Source organism: Propithecus coquereli, unplaced genomic scaffold (assembly GCF_000956105.1).
Source record: "Propithecus coquereli isolate 6110/MARCELLA unplaced genomic scaffold, Pcoq_1.0 Scaffold172, whole genome shotgun sequence".
Taxonomy (NCBI): domain Eukaryota; kingdom Metazoa; phylum Chordata; class Mammalia; order Primates; family Indriidae; genus Propithecus; species Propithecus coquereli.
The window spans coordinates 381,671-398,527 of NW_012141858.1; the positions used below are offsets into that span (position 1 = coordinate 381,671).

Sequence of the window (16,857 nt, forward strand, 5' to 3'; positions counted from 1 at the left end):
CGCCATAGCGCGCGCCTGTCGTCCTAGCTATGCGGGAGGATCGCTTGAGCCCACGAGTTCCAGTCCAGCCTGGGCAACGTAGCAAGACTTACCGTCCCACCCCGCCTCCTTAAAAAATTTCAAGTTAGGCAGAGGAAGTGGAGAGTGCATCAGGTTAAGATGGGAAAGAAAATGGACATTTCCAGCGTCATCTGAAATGAAATTTTTCTCAGATTTTCCACAACGAGCTTTTAAAATCCTCTCACCTGGAGAGTTGCTACAGGTGAAAGAAGCGATGTCGCATTCACCCATCCATTCATCAAATACCCATCTCATTCATCCAGTCCTTCAATAATCATACCAGGGATGCACTTTTACTTATATTATTTTTAATAATAATAATCGCTACATTTATTGAGCATTTCCTATAAACCAGGCTTTCTGAATGAGGTAACACTTAATCCTGGAAGGCAAGCAGAAGCTAGCCAGAGAAAGAGTAGTGTAGGTAGGTTCCAAGGGACCAACATCTGCAGAGAGGAAGAGAGTAAAGCTCAGCTGGTGTAGGGGACAGGTGGCAAAGAATGAAGCGAGATAGATAAGCAAAGACCACATCGCCATATGCCAAATGTAGAATGCACTGGAGAGGGTCATGACCAAAGGCAGGGAAAAAGAGTTAATCTAAGAGAGAGATGATGGTGGTGGTGGCAAATACAATGGATCAGACTGAATATTTATGATATTGTTGTCATCTCAATACAAAGATGAGGTGTAGACAACCAGAGTAGTATCATCCCAGGGTCCTTTGGAATTTTTTTGTTGAGTGTACTTTGATGCACACACATTGCCCAGTCCTCACTTTAACTGTAACACCCAAGAGTCTCGGCGAGTGGAACTCAGAACAGTCTATACTGAAATTGAATCCTTAAACTTAATGTTATAGGAAGCTTTTGTCAAAAGAACTAACCTCGCTTCCATAATGACAAGAACAAAAAAACTTACCTTTTACAATTTTACATTTTATAAACATATTACTCATCTTAATACAAAGCCATAATAATGGGATTTATTATAGAGGACAAACTGGAATTGGACTGCAAACTCAGTTTTTACTGACTAAAAACAGCCTTAGCAAAGTTTGATCCCCTATCTCTTACCAGTTACGAAAATAAATTCCACATAGATTGTGGTTCTAAACGTGAAAGGCAAAACAATAAAACCTAAAGAAAATGATATAGAAGAATATCTTTATGATTTGGAAGAAGACACAGATTTCTGAAAGCAGATACAAAATCACACTTAACCTTAAGGGAAAAGATTGACAAACTAAACTGTATTAAAATCAGAAACTTATAGCAATCAAAATATAAGAGAATAAAAAGCAGGCCATAGAGTAGGAGAAGATGTCTGCTACACATTTACTGCACGTAAGGATCCTTTCCAGAATATAAAAACAATTGTTACAAATCCATACAAAATAAGACAGACGGCCAATAGAAAAGTAGGCAAAAGACTGGAACAAGCACCACACACGCACACACACACATGCACACACTACCAACTGGCTAATAAACATATGAAAAGATGCTTACCTTCATTAATAATCAGAAATGCAAATAAATGCCAAAATGAGGTATCCCTAAGCACCCACCAAATGATTAAAATTAGGAGATTGACAATATCAAGTTTTGGTAAGACTGGATTAACTAGAACTCCAACCAGAGCTGTCTTCATAGGCATGTATCCTGTGCTGTTGCACAGTGGTTTGCACTCTGTACTTGGTTTAATGCTCAGCAGTTGCCATTTTGAAATTATTAATAATTTTGCCTCTGTACTTGTTTTATAAATGAAGTCTGAAAAGAAAATAGAGCACGAACATGAGTACAAGAGGTTCACATAATATGGGTGTCTACTCTTCCCTGATAACCATTTGCGATTAGCATTCAGGATCTCCATGAGCAAAGAATTCTGTTGGACCTACTATGCATGGGAGTTAAGCTAGACTCAAAGCCAGTTCAAGACAAGCATGTCACATCTGCTACTGAATAACAGGAGGGGAAGGGAGAGCACTGACAGCCCCAAGAGGCCATGATTTTCCGGAACTTACTTTAAATGCAGAAAGAAGGCAATGACGTTCCAAGAAACATGAATGACCAAGGAATCTTAACACATTCTTTTTTACTTGCGTTTCTTCCTTGTATTAGCCAACCACTTACACTAAAAACAGAGATATAGAAAGAAAGGGAAAGACAAGGCAACCATAGTTCCTTTTCTTTTCAGTCTATCCTTTTAAATAAACTGAATGAAAGTAGAGAGCATTTGTTGGTATAATGTGCATGTATCAAGAAGTGAAATAAAAAGGTGAGTTAGTTTTGTGTAGTTTTTACATGGTTCTTGTAAGAATGAAATACATATGCATGTATAAGCTATGAAATACAAATTGTGTATTTTTGATGCTTCCCCATATGAGTTAAATGCTCCTTTATATTTGCATTGCAAGCTAGGCATGGTGGCTCACATCTGCAATCCTAGTAATTTGAGAGGCCAAGGTAGATGGATTGCTTGAAGCCAGGAGACCAGCCTGGGCAACATAGCAAGACCCCTTCTCTTTAAAAGATGAAAATAATTAGCTGGGCATGGTGGTATGTGCCCATAGTCCCAGCTACTCAAGATACTGCCAAAGTATCAAGTTGAGGGAGGAAGATCAGTTGAGCCCAGGAGTTCAAGGTTGCAGTGAGCTGTGATCACACCACTACACTCCAGCCTGGGTGACAGAAGGAGACCCTGTCTCTAAAAAATAAGAAAGGAAATAAATAAATAAATAAATTTTCATTGCACAATAAAAAGATCAATGGTAAAATTTGTGCAAATAATTTTAAATGATATTTTTCTTTACTTTGCTACATTAAATAGCAAGTAAAAACTATCATGGCAAGTCAAGAGATTGCAAAAGAAATGTAAAAGCTTTATATTTAAGTACCTTTAATTGGGCTTTTTTCCCTGCTTTTTGAACAAGAGGTCCCACATTTTTATTTTGCACTGGGCTGCACAAATTATGTACACGGCCCCAACGGTGGTAGCGTAAAACAGAGAAAACTCTTTGGAAAATTGTTTGGCAGCATCTACCAAAGCTGAATACACACTGCAAGTTCTATGATTTAGCAATTCTACTCCTAGGTAAAGTATATGCCCAACAGAAATGCATGTTTATGTTTACAAAAGACATATCTGAGAATATACATTAGGAGCATTATTAATAATAGCCAAAAACTAGAAACAACCCAAATGTCCACCACTAGGAAAATGGATAAATAAATCGAGGTATATTCATATAATTACATACTTTATACAATGGAAATGAACAAATTACTATTAATATTATACGTAACATGGAGGAATCTTACAAATATAACGCTGAGCAAAAGAAACCAGATACCAAGAATATATACTATACAATACCCTGTAAAGGTTGAAAAGCAAACAAAATATTTGGTCTTAGACATCAGGAAATTGTCTATCTTTGGGGAGGAGGAAGGGATAATAATTGGGAAGAGGCACTTAGAAGGACTTCTGGGATTGTAGTAATGTTCTGTTTCCTGGCTGGTTACATATGTTCACTTTGTGAAAATGAGGCAGGCTGTTTATACTTAGGCTGTGTGTGCTGTTCTGTATATTATACTTAAATTTTAAAATTGTTTCTAAAAAGCAAAAGAAATTATTTGCTCCCTCTCGGTTTAGATAAGAAAGTTATTTTGTGACAATAAAGCATTTACTTACAAATACGGAATCTAATAACTCAGTATTCTGTTGTTCCTCTATTTCTTTTAAAACTACAATTTCAAGGAAAGTGCTTTGCAAGTAAAATCACTAATCTAAAGGAATTGTTAATGGTTTTAAAGACCTTTCTGCATGCTTCCTCCTCCTTTTAACCATCTCTTCATCATTCTCCTCTTATTTTCATCTAATATATTTGCTCTACAAACCTCAAGTTAAAATGTCTTCTAGTCTAGACTAGGACACCCAGTAGGTGTTGGAGAGTTGTGTTCAGAACATAGTATGTAAAGTACGAACATAGTGCCTGGCACACAATAAGTGCTGTAATTATTATTGGCTATCGGTACAGTCATGACTCCTTTCATTCATTAGACATTTTTTGAGTAGTTACTCTGTGCCAAGCATATACAAGGTACACAAAGATGACTATGACTGCCCTGCAGCACACCGATCTTCAACAAGCCCACAGTGAAACAACAGAAACAATAACAACAACAACAAAAGTTCTGATAGAAATAAGTAATGAATTGTATGGAACCTGGAAAGAAATGATTAACTTTGGGGAGACTGTAAATGGTTTCACAGAGTGTTTTAGTTTCCTAGGGCTGCTGTAACAGTTACCACAAACTGTATGGCTTTCAACAACAGAAAGTTCTGAGGGCCAGAAGTCTGAGATGAAGACGTCAGTATGGTTGGTTCCTTCTAGAGGTGCTGAGGAAGAATCTGTTTCATGCATCTGGTGATTGCCAGGAATCCCTGGAGTTCCTTAGCTGTGGCTGCATCACTCCAATCTCTGCCTCTGTTGTCACATGTCCTTTCCTCTGTGTCTCCATGCTAAACTTTCCCTCTTCTTATAAGGGCACTAGTCATTGGGTTAAGGCCCACCCTAATCCAGCATGACACCCTCTTAACCTGATTACATCTGCATAGTCCGTATTTCCAATTAAGGTCACATTCAAAGGTACTGTGGATTAGGACTTAAACATATATTTTTGGGGTACACAATTCAATTTACAACATAGACATGGTGACTTTTCAATTGGGTATCAAATGATAATTAGGGATTCACCAGGCAGGAGATATCGTGAAAATCCAAATATGAAGTAACTAATACAGACAAGTTGGAAATGACCCAGACACATATGAGAGATTTAGTGACCTATTAGATATAGGCATCTAACACAATATCTGCCCCAGTTAGTGCTCTGTAAATTCTTCTGAATATAGTATTAATCAACCAGTCAAAACTACTCAGAGTTACCTTGGCCCACATGACCAGAAACAAGGAAATTGATTGATTTTCTAGGAAATGATCAGTTTGCAGCATGCTGATTTGAGATGAAAGCGAGAAATCCAAAAGGAATTGTTCAATAAATACTGAAGAAAGGAGGTGAAAAGGGAATCTGCAGGGAAGGTTAGGGCTGATGACACAAATATGAGAGTGGTTGATTTAGAGATAAAGAATGAGATTATCTAAACCTCTAAGACCTAGACTAAAAAGATCAAAGAATTCAGCCTGTGGGTACATAGCACAGGCCAGAGGAAGAGCTAATTAAGGAAACAGAAGAAACAGGAATATAGGAAGAAAATATTAAGTATCATCATGGAGGACAAAAAAGGCAAACATTCAAGAAAGATGGTGTGACTAGGGGCTAATGCTATGGAATTGTCAGAATGAGCCCTGAGGAAAGGCCATTTGATCTGAAAAATTACTAAGATTTTTAAACCTAAATATGCTCAATATTTTTCATATACAAACTTGCTATTGTCTTCACTATCAAGGCACCAGATTACATCCAAGATTTATTTTTCTTTCAAGATTTCAGAACAACAGAATAAATTCAGTACAAGAAGAACAAGGGGAACTATAACTACTGTGAAAGGCCAGAAGATGTGGATAACTAATTACCAAGTGTTGTTAGAATGTGTACTCTGAAACCTGTGATGTAACATCATTTCTTGAATTTACATGCAGAGGGTTTGTTATGGACTGAATGACTGTACCCCACAACGAGCCCACCCAAATTCTTATGTCGAAACCCTAACCTTAGTGTGGCTGTATTTGGAGATGGGGCCTCTAAGCAAGTGATTAATATTACGTGAGGTCGTAAGAGTAGGGCCCTGATCCAATAGGATTACTGTCTTTATATGAAGTGTCTCTATAAGAAGAGACAGCTTGCTTTCTCTCTCTGCATGCATGCAGCAGGGAAAGATCATGTGAGGGTATAGCAAGAAAGGGGCCATCTACAAGCCAGGAGGAGAGCCCTTGCCAGAAATTGAACCTTGCCGACACCTTCATCTTCGACTTCTAGCCTCCAGAACTGTGAGAAAATAAGTTTGTTATTTAAGCCATGCGGTCTGTGGTATTTTGTTATGGCATCCTGAGCTGATTAATACAGGATTTATTGGGGGGATTTACTCAGTAGCAAGGAAAAGAAAGCCAAATCCTTGAGAGGGAAAATACATGAGATTTACATTCATAACATGCCTCAGAAATTTTGGAAATCCTAAATGAGATTTTTATTTTGAAAGCATTTTTGTAAGTATTTTTCCAACAAATATTACACCCAGTAGCAGTTTTGTCATCTGTAAAATGTAGGAGTTGGACTAGAATGTCTAAGTCCTTTTCTAGTCTGAAATTGTAAGCACTCTGAGTATATATTTTAATGCAAGCGAAAACATTTAGCTATAATCTCAGATTTTTTTTTTCATGTCTGGGGTTCTTCTAAGGGTAAATAAATGTTTGCTTCAAAAATAGAACATTAGCTAATATTGAAAGCATCATTAAAAGCCTTTGGCTGAAAGCTATTCAATTATACAAATGTGACATTTAAGAGTCGGTGGTGACAAGGCAAAAGTATAGCAACGCATTCACAGCTGAATAGTGCCATGAAAATGATTAAGAAAGAAAATAATCAAATGAGATCAACAACGAAAGTGTAGGAAGAAATTATTTTCTATAGTTAAGGGTTTTCTGATCATGGAGACCCTACATGTTAACTGTAGAAAGTTTTGAAAACATAAAAAGTACAAGTTAGAAAATGAAATTTCAAACGATCGTTTCTATCAATCCTAAAAGAACAATTGTTAAAAATTTTAGTTATGAAATAATAGATTTTTAAAAAATGTTTTTGACATATTAAATAGGAAACTGTTGAGTTATAAGATAACACAAACCTAACATTCTTTAGAAATAATACTGTATTTATGTGTATATAAATGTGTATATAATTTATGTATGTATAATATGTATATGCACACATATAAACTGGAGAAATAATTGGTACATGTTATTTTCATGACATCATTTTGATGAAAGCCTAAGAAAACATTCATTCTTCGCTTTTTAAAAGTAATGAGTATTACAAATGTCTTCACCCCATTCCTAATCTTTACTCTATCCCTGAACCCCAAATTACCCATGACCCTCTAAGGGAAAGCTCAAAGATGCGAAGAGGCTCAAAGGTGGGATAAAGATTTAGTAATCTTTGTTTTGAAAATTACTTCCAAAACCAGAAAATATTCTAGGTCCCACAGGCCTGGGTGTCCTTTGAATATTCACCCTAAGTGACGCTGTATAAATAGCTACTACCAAGATAGTTATTTCACATATATTAAGAGCTGTTGTTTGCCACACTTGTTTCTCCCTCACCTGTTTCTAGACTTCTGAGGCTTTGCTGCTTGTGCTTAGCTAGGGCTTGGCCATTGATATTACTGTGTCATTGTCACTGGCCCTTAGGGTTTCCTTCACCTTCACTTGTTAATCTTTGTGGTTCACTACTCTCTTCCTTCCAGCTGGGACAGAAACACTATCTTCTTCCCAAAATTTGGAGAGGATCCCATAGCAAAGGGCTAGGTCACATAGTGTAACAGTTTTGTGATTTAACCATAGCCTTTTCTTTTCCAGAAAACATGTACGCTGGAAGTAGGTAGGTAGGTTGGGGTTTAAGGGTCTGGGTCTGTATGGATTCTACTACAGTTTCACATACATCTAAAACTTCAGACTGTTTGCACCATGCTGCCGGAATCATTCTTTACCAATATTTATTTTCTTTCAGGCACTCAGTTGTCTCTCTCTGCAATCCAATCTCCATGCCCATCTCACGTCCCATCAGATATAGTTGTATACATTTGAACTCCAGCCTTAGACAGGGTTTAGATGTTTTTCACAGGTTTTACAGGCATTCAACAAGTCAAAGAGTATTACCAAATATCTGCTCAGTGTGTCAGCTAGGATGCATTTGGCTGCAAATAACAAGATTCCTGGCTTAAAAAAGTTTATCCCACATATTATAATTATGAGTCCACAAGCAGTACAGGCTCCAGGTATAGAACGAATGAACTGCTCAATGACATTATCAAGGACATGGTTCTTCCTCTCACTAAACCATTCCCGGGGCTCGTTTCATTTTAATATTGATCTCTATGTGGTTGTAAAATGGTTCTCAGAGATAGCCAGACCTGCTACATGTTCCTATTCAAATATTAAAGAATGTTATCTGAATGAGACATGATTCCCCCAAGCCATATATTGTTGGGCCGATTTGAGTCACATCCCAGCCCAAATCTGAGTGCATGAACCACTGCAATGTTAAATATAGAGGTCAGAGTAGACTTTAGCCATGTGGGAAGAGCATACCAGGCAGGGGAAGAGCAAGTGTAAAGCCTCCAATGTGGAACTCTCCCTGGTGTGTTCAAGGACCAGCAAGGAGACAGTGCAGCTAAAGCAGAATGAACAGGAAACAAGATCACAGGTAAAGAAGTGGAGTGGGAAGGGGAGGTAGCATGCAGATCATATAAAGAGTTTGACTTTTAACTGAAACTAGCAGCCGTTGCTGGCTTCTAAACAGAAGAGAGACATAATCAGATATGATTTAAAAGGGTCAATTTGGCTGCAGTATTGAGGCAAATCTGTAGGAAGCAAGAGTGGATGCTACTTTTAGTTAGGAGGCTACTACAGTGATCCAGACAAGATAGGATAGTGGCTCAAAGCAGAATGGCAGCAATGAAGATGGGAAAATTGGTCAGATTCTAGACATACTTTGAACAGACCCAACAGGATTTGCTGGCGATTGAATGTGGGCTGTGAAGAAACAGAGGAGTCAAGGATGACTGTATATTTTTAGTTTAAGCTACTAGAAGGATGGAGTTTCTGTTAACCTAGGCACATGGGAATGTGGGAAGAGCAGGTTCAGGAGGCATGATGAAGAATTCAATTTTGGACATGACTCTGGAATTCAAGAAAGAAGTCTGGGCTAGACATATAAATTTGGTAGTCTGTGGATATAGATGGTATTTAAAATCTTGACTGATTTATATCACCAAGGCAGCAGGTGTAGATAAAGAACAATGGATTGAGCCCTGGAGCCCTCCGACATTAAGAGTTCAGGGAGAAGAGCAGGAACAGTAGAGGAATTTGAGGGGTGACCAGAGAGGTAAGTGAAAAATGTAAGAGAACTTGGTGTCTTAGAAGTCAAATGAAGAAAGTGTCCAAGAAGGAGGAAGTGATCAACCCAGTCAACAACTCCCAATAGGTCAAGTAAGATGAAGACTGAAAACTGACTATTTTATTTAACAGTGATGTGGACCTGGGTGACCCTGAAGACAGCAGTTTTAATGGAGTAAGGTGGGAGGGGTGGCTCTAATTAGAGTGGAATTAAGAGAAGATAGGAGAAAACTAGAGACAGTGAGACTATTCAACTCTTTACTGCAAAGGGAAGCAAAGAATTGGGGTGGTAGATGGAAGGGGGAAGTGGAGTCAAATAATTTTTGCTTGTTTTAAGGTGGAAGTAATAACATCATATTTGTACACTAATGGAACTGAGCCAGTAAAGAGTGGAAAATTGGCAATGTAGCAGAGAACAGGGAAAACAAGTGCTTTCGATGCCTTTGAATAGGGGGCAGGAGATAGGACCCAGTACACAAGTGAAGGGATCAGGCTTAGAGAGGAGCCTAGACAATTAATCTGTGGAAAAGGGAAAAAGGGCATATGTTGGTACAGATGCTAGTAGATAGGGCAATGTGGTAGTAAGATTCTGTGGAAGCTTTTTCCTGATGCATCAGTATTCTCAATAAATATTCTCAAGGTCATTGGCAAAGCATGAAGATGGGGGAGAAGGTGATGGGAGTTGAGAAGAAAAGAGAAAGCATAACACAGTTTTCAAGGAGACCAGAAGAACAAATGGACTAAAGGTGTACAGTATGCTCACTTGGCAGCATAAAGGACCCACCTGAGAGTCATGACCTTGATGTTAAATTGAGTCCAATTAACAGGATTTGGGGTTTTTTCCCCCCAGCTACACTCAGATGCATGGGTGTAGATCCCAAAATTGGAAAACTGGATTCAATCAGGGTGATAGATTTGCCAAGAGAGATCAACAAAGTGAAAGAGAAGCAAGGGAATAGAGAGCACATGCAAGAGAGTGAGTATAATCATTGACTGTGGACTTTATAGATAAGGAGAAAAGTGAAGACATCAAGAGGATGAAGCCAGAGAAGAAGCAGCAATTCCTGGATTAGATATCCTGGTGAGGGGGAAGGATTGTTGGGGTCAGAGTACTATAGGGAATGTGCTAGAAGGACAGGAGGTTTGGCCAGATAGTGGATTCATGAAATAGAAATTATGGATAGGATTCAGTTATTGATAATGACAAGTTCCAGGAGATGATGGTGGTAGTGAGTGGCTGAGATGGAGTGTATAGTGGAGCACAAGGTCACTGGACGAGAGGAGTCAAGGAACTGAGAGGCTAGGGTATTGGAAAGTAAATCATTTATTCTGCATATATTTTAAATCACCAAGAACTAAGACAGGATGAGTATTGGAGAGAGTGACAGTGAGCCAGGAGCTGGAGAGCCTAAAAATGAGTAGGAGGAATGGGGGTGGGGAGAACAGTGGATGATGACAGCAACAGTGAAGAGTAGCGAGTAACCTGAGGATACAAAACTCAAAGGCAGTTTTAGGAATGGTCTGATAATAATTGCCAATACTGAAAATACAGATTTCACATAATCTAGCTTTCACATAAGATCCTTGCTTCCTGGTAAATTAAAAGATCTAGCAAAGTAGGCCTTTCTGACAGCTTTCCCCATCCACAGTGATTTCCCTGGTTCCTCTGCGCATTTCCTCCCTGCCGCAGTAATTCAAGAACTAGCAAATACTCAAGGCATCTTGCCCCTGTTGCTCAGCACAGTCAGGCAGTCCCGTTAAGAGATACAAAGCTTCGTATGCTTGTACAGACTGACAATAAGACCTCAGTCATTTCAACAAAGGGATATCGAAACTCATACCCAAACAGTATTGGCTTTACCAATTTTCAGGTATGTTTTTACGGAGCACTGAGAATGACAGAAATTCAGGTAGGGGTTCTAAGTGACAATGTGTCATCACTGGTGGTCTCTAGGGGGCGCTGTTCTCAAAGACTACAACCCGAACGGTTTCAAATAGGTGCTGGCATTTTTCAATTGAGGGCCAAGGTCCGCTCTTCCAGTCATTAAGGTTGAGATTTTTCTCACCGCTTTCGAAGCGTCTCCTGTTTTGTCAGTGGCATCTGTATCACGCCTACGGTGGGATATTAACGTATAAACGGCAGAAGACTTCAAAACAATTTTACCTAAACTCCGCGTTGAAAGTAAAAGGAAGATTCTGTGAAGCGTTTTGAGGAAGGAAGAATTGGTCCAACAATGTTTCATCAGAAAAGCCCAGGGACAGGAGAATGTCACAAAACCAAACAACGGCATGGAGGAGGGGCCGCCTCGTGAAGACGATGAACATAATTTTACTCCGATTTGGTCTCTCTTTTGCTTTCCTGTTGTTGATATCTATATCTTTTCCAATAATCACCCCATATTTGCACATTTTCATCCGTTTTAATTCAGTAAAACTGGGGAGGGAAATGTGCCAAACGTTTAGAGTGACTGTCGTCGACTGAATGGGGTTATGAGTGATTAGTGTTCTTCCAGTTTTTCTGGGTTTTCCAAGCGTTCCTCAATGAACCTGTGTCTCTTTTCTGACAGGATAAAACGAACTAAACTTTTGAAGGAGGTTACGATAGATCTCCGCGTCGGCGCCCACTGGTCTTCCCGCCGCGCTCGCTCTTTGCTTGGCCTCTTCAGCCGCGTCCCCAACCCAGAGGAACGAGAGGCCTGTTGCGAGCAGAAAGCCCTCAGCAAGGGTGAGCCCGCGGCGGGGAGACCCCGGGTGTCCGCGCGGGCCTCTCTGGAGAGCGGCGCTGCGTCACGCGGGCGCCGCCCTTCCAGGGCCCGAGCACAGGCGTGTTCCGAGGTCCTGGCAGCCGTCGGGGCGGCAGGATTTCCGCGGTTGTGTAACGGCCCTCCGCGGACGCTGAGGCCTGGGCTGCGCATTCCCCTCGCGCCCGTCCCCGCGCTCGGCAGCCGCGCCATGGCGGGGAGCGGCGGGGCCCGCGGCGCGCTCTCGGCGCACACGCTCCTGTTCGACCTGCCGCCCACGCTGCTGGGCGAGCTGTGCGCGGTCCTGGACAGCTGCGACGGCGCGCTGGGCTGGCGCGGCCTGGGTGAGTGCGGCCCGCGGAGCACGCGCGGGGCGGGCGGACGGCGGCGGCGGGGGGCTCCCCGCGCTCGGGCGCGCTCGGCGCCGCCCTGGGCAGCTGGGGCTGGCGCAGCCTCCACGAGGTTCCGACGGGGGAATCCGCCCCTTCCTCTCCCCGGGAAGGACACAAAGACTCCCTGAGACCCAGACACTAGCTCCCCCTTCTTTTTCAAAGAAACTTTGGGTATCGCTACATCAAGTGAGCGTTGAGAAAGACAACCCGCGTGATAGCATCTTATGTTTGTAAACGATTCTGGCCTTACTCGGTTCGCAATATACGTCTTGTCATTGCAAAATCACGCCAGAATTTTCATATTAAAACATGTTTAGAACTTCAAGGTATTGATCCTTTGGTGTTTACAATGCATCCCCAACTTAATTAATTTCAAGCGAAATGCTACAGTAAAATACTACTTGTGATTAACGCGGCTCCTAATTTTCTTAATTACACATATCTTCTTTATTTACTCAAGTTAGTGGAATGAAGATGTATGCTAAAGAATGGCTTTTTATTTTAATCTAGAAAATTGGCTTCAAAACTTCATTTTATGCAGACATTGGAAAGTTGAGCAAGTGCCTGTTGGAAGTGTCATCAGAAATAATTCAGACAAAAATCTTTGTTTCGTTAAGTACTGGCATTTTTAGTTAGATTTGATACTCCATGATGTCACATTTAATGTTCATTGAAAATAACATATCAAAACAACTTAGCTTTAATGACCTGAAATAATGATTTTTCTTACCAAGAATAGCAGAAGACCTATGAGAAAATTTTCTTTGTTGCTGATGAACAGTATGGTCACACTTTCTGGAATTGAGGCATTGGGCTTCTAATTATGTAAAAATTGTTTATATTTTTTTAAATTCTGTAGTTTTAAATTATGGGTCTTAAATAAAAATCTCTGAAAAGCGTATTTGACCCTAATTTCTAGAAAACATAGAGATTCGCAGTATGCATTTAAGGGATAAGATCTCTTGCCCACCAGATCTTTTGGAGATTGATCATGGCATGGGCAGTATTTACACCCATAGATTTCCTGCAGTTGCTGAATTTGTGAAAGAAAAACGTTTTTAATCCAATCCACAGGTAGTGAATGAGGCCAGATTGATGTCATAAATGAGTGAAGCAGGTTAGAGACTATGAAAATGGAAGGACATATGTCCCATCTAAAAGGACAGTCAGCACTCAGTCCCTGGTCACTGCTACTCTTCAGGAAGTCCAGCCCAGTGTTGCTGGATATTCTTTCTCTCTGTCTGTCTTTCTCTCTCAATAGCGTTGAAATCCAGGTATTGATGCTTTACGTGAGTTGTCTCATGTAATCCCTCTAATCACGCTATGAATCAGGTGCTGTTATCATCACCAGTGTTTTAACAGGTGAGGAAACTGTGGTACGAATCGGTTAAGTAACTTGCCAAAGTTTACACAACTGGAAGTGGCAGCTCAAACAAAGGCAGATCATACAGCAGCCTGTATGACATGGTCAGTGTGTACAGGATAATGTAAGTCAGTTCTTCACAAACTGAAGTCACTTGTGCAGTCTTTTAAACATACAGATGTCCAGGCACCACTCCTAGAGCTGCCGATTTAGTAGATTAGATTTGATTTTTTTCTAATCTTTCTTTTTTCGCAGAGCTTGCGAATGACTGATGCACAGCCTGATTCGGCCATCACTTAGGCCGAATTCTCTTCTTTATAGCTTCTTAATATAACAGTTATTTTACTACATCCTTTCGGTACTTAGTTCTTTTTATCTTTAAACATATTCTACATATTACTCTTCAAATCACTTTTGTCAAGTATTGTTATTAAAAATAGGATAGTTACAAGATAATATATTCTCTGGTTAACATTGATGACTTTATATGGCTTGATAGTGAAGCCCAAAGGAGCGCAAGTTGGAAAATGTTATTTACCTTACAGCCATGATAATGTATATACAGAACCTTTGGTGACAACTCATTTCATTACATTACCATAGATTGCTATTTAAATTAAATTGCTTAGAGCAGCTGATGCCGTAAAACCTCTCAACACTTATAATACACTAAGAGAGAAATCCTTTTTACAGATACTGTGTAATAGGCTTCAATTTTCTTCCTCTTAAAAAAGGAAAGGAAATTATCATATAAATTATTATTAATTGCTGTAAAACAAGTTAAATGGAAAATCATATTAAATGTGCATTTGAATATTCAATAAAGATTTAAAATAATAGTAGTAATAATAATAATAATAAAGCTGTCACCTATTGAGTGCTTACTATTGGCCAGACACTGTGCTAAATATTTTACCTGGATTATCTCATTTACTTATACTAAAAATTCATGAGGTAGGTATTCTTCCTATTTCCATTTTGTAGATAGGGAAACTGATTCTCAGAGAATCTAAGTAATTTGCCTGGAGTCACAGTCTATTAAGTGACAGACAAGGATTCTAACCCGATGGTAAGACTCCAGAGCCTATATTCTTTCTTTTCTTTATTTTTAAATTTTAAGTAGACTTTATTTTTTAGAACAGTTTTAGCTTCACAGAAAAATTTAGAAGATCGTATGAAGAGTTCCCATATATTCTGCATCCTTTGCATATACTCTGCACCCAGTTATTATTTTTAACTATGCCTGTGCCTTTGAAGAGTTTAGGCCCCTATCACATTTCTCACCTTGCACCTCTTTATTACTTTATAAAGTGTGGTTTCAATAGTTTCTCAGACTTTTCTTGTTTTTAATGTCCCTGAAGTTTTGAGGAATACTGGTTAGTACTTGTCTACTATTTTGTAGAATGTTCCTCAAGTGGTATTTGTCTAGTGTTTTTCTCATGATTAGACTGAGGTTATGTATTTTTGGGAGGGAGACCATAGAGGTGAAGTGCCATTTTCATACATCATATCAAGGGTACATAGTATTTACATGAGTTGTCATGGTTGATGTTAACCATGCCTGAGGTAGTGTCTGTCAGATATCCACACTGTAAAATTACTCTAGTTCCCCCCTTTTCATACTGTACCTTTGGAAGGAAGTCACTATGGGCAGTCCCCGCTTAAGGACTGAAGAGATATGTCTCCTCTCCCTGAAGTGGAGTAGAGCCTGTTTTTTTAACCACTGTGTTATTTCTCCATCTTATAATGTTCCCTCTAGATCTCACTTCTACTCTAAGCTACCACCCCATTTGTCTGTTCCCTTTCATGGTAAAATTCCTTACAAAGGCTATTTGTACTCCAGGTCCTCCATTCTTCCTTGAAACCTCTCCAGTTAGGCTTTTACTTCCCACCCCCACCCCTCCATTGAAATTCCTTTTGTCTAAGGTCACCATGGTTAAATCCAGTGGTCAATTCGAAGTTCCCACTTTATTTGACATAGTTGATCGCTCCTTCCTCCTTGGAGCACTTTTTCTACTTCTAGAACATTGGACTCTACTTATTTTCTTCTCTCCTTACAGAATTCTCTTTATATCTTAAAGTGTCCCTGGGCTTAGTCCATGGACCTCTTCTCTCCTGTTTATGTGCTATATTCACTACCTTCTGGATTCCATCTATATGCTAAGTGAGAATATTAGGTTCATCCATATTTGCCTACTTGACAGACATCTTCAACTTAACAGTCCAGAAATGCTCCCCCTACCCCCACCCAAAGTTTTGCCATGTCAGTTAATGGCAAACCCACCCCTCGCTTATTCAGGCCGAAAATATTTGTCTTTTGTGACTTGTCACTTTCTCTCACAAACCACATCCTGTCTCTCAGCAAATGATGCCCTTGACTCTGCCTTCAGGATCTAATAATCTGACCACTTCTTACCACTGCCACTGTAGCCATCCTGGCCCAAACCACAAACAGACACCCCCAATCCGGATTATTTTAGCAGTCTGCTGACTGGATTCTTCGCCGCTGCATCTCTCTTCAACACAGCAGTCAGTGAGCCTGTTAAACATGTATAGAGTATTCTGTCCTTACTCTGTTCAGAACCCTCTTAGTAGCTTCCAATCTGATTCAGAATAAACACGGAAGTCCTACATAGCTTTTCTCATTTCCTTCTCCCTCTTGTTTGCTTGACTCCAACCACATTAGCCTCCTTGTTCCTTGAACATGCTAGGAACCTTTTTCCTGCCAATAACCTTGGAGCTTGCTTCTTCTCTTCCTTCATGTTTTTGCTTGACTGTTACCTACCCTGATGGCTCTTTTAAAATTGACACCCCAGTCCCTTCTGTCCCTTTCCTGCTTTATTTTTCTCTGTGTCATATATCACCTCTCACATACTTCATATGTGCATGTGTAATATAAACATATATACATATGTAAATGTGTATATGTTTATTGTCCATCTAGAAGTAAGCTTCAAGAGGGCAAAGACTTTTACTTCTCTTGTTTCCTGCTGACTCTGTTAATGGAAAAAACAATACTCTGTAAAATAATTTAAAGAGGCTTATTCTGAGCCAGTGAGTGACTGCAGCCCAGGGAAACAATCTCAGGAGGTCCTGAGAAAGTGAGCACAGGGCAGTTGGGTTACAGTTTGGTTTTATACATTTTAGGGAAGACAGGAATTGCAA

The 16,857-nt window shown here is 39.8% G+C and overlaps 1 protein-coding gene and 1 pseudogene across 1 annotated transcript in view; one reads left to right on the forward strand and one right to left on the reverse strand.

Annotated features, from left to right (window-relative positions):
• Window positions 1-12,104: 12,104 nt before the first annotated feature.
• The window catches only part of IRAK3 (interleukin-1 receptor-associated kinase 3), a 47,562-nt gene continuing 42,809 nt past the window's right edge, over window positions 12,105-16,857 (forward strand). Inside the window, exon 1 of the mRNA XM_012642010.1 lies at window positions 12,105-12,281. Within this exon, the coding sequence (XP_012497464.1) occupies window positions 12,149-12,281 (133 nt within the window). The 5' untranslated portion in view covers window positions 12,105-12,148. The remainder of the gene's footprint in view (window positions 12,282-16,857) is intronic.
• LOC105808363 overlaps window positions 14,403-16,857 on the reverse strand; it is a 4,148-nt pseudogene continuing 1,693 nt past the window's right edge.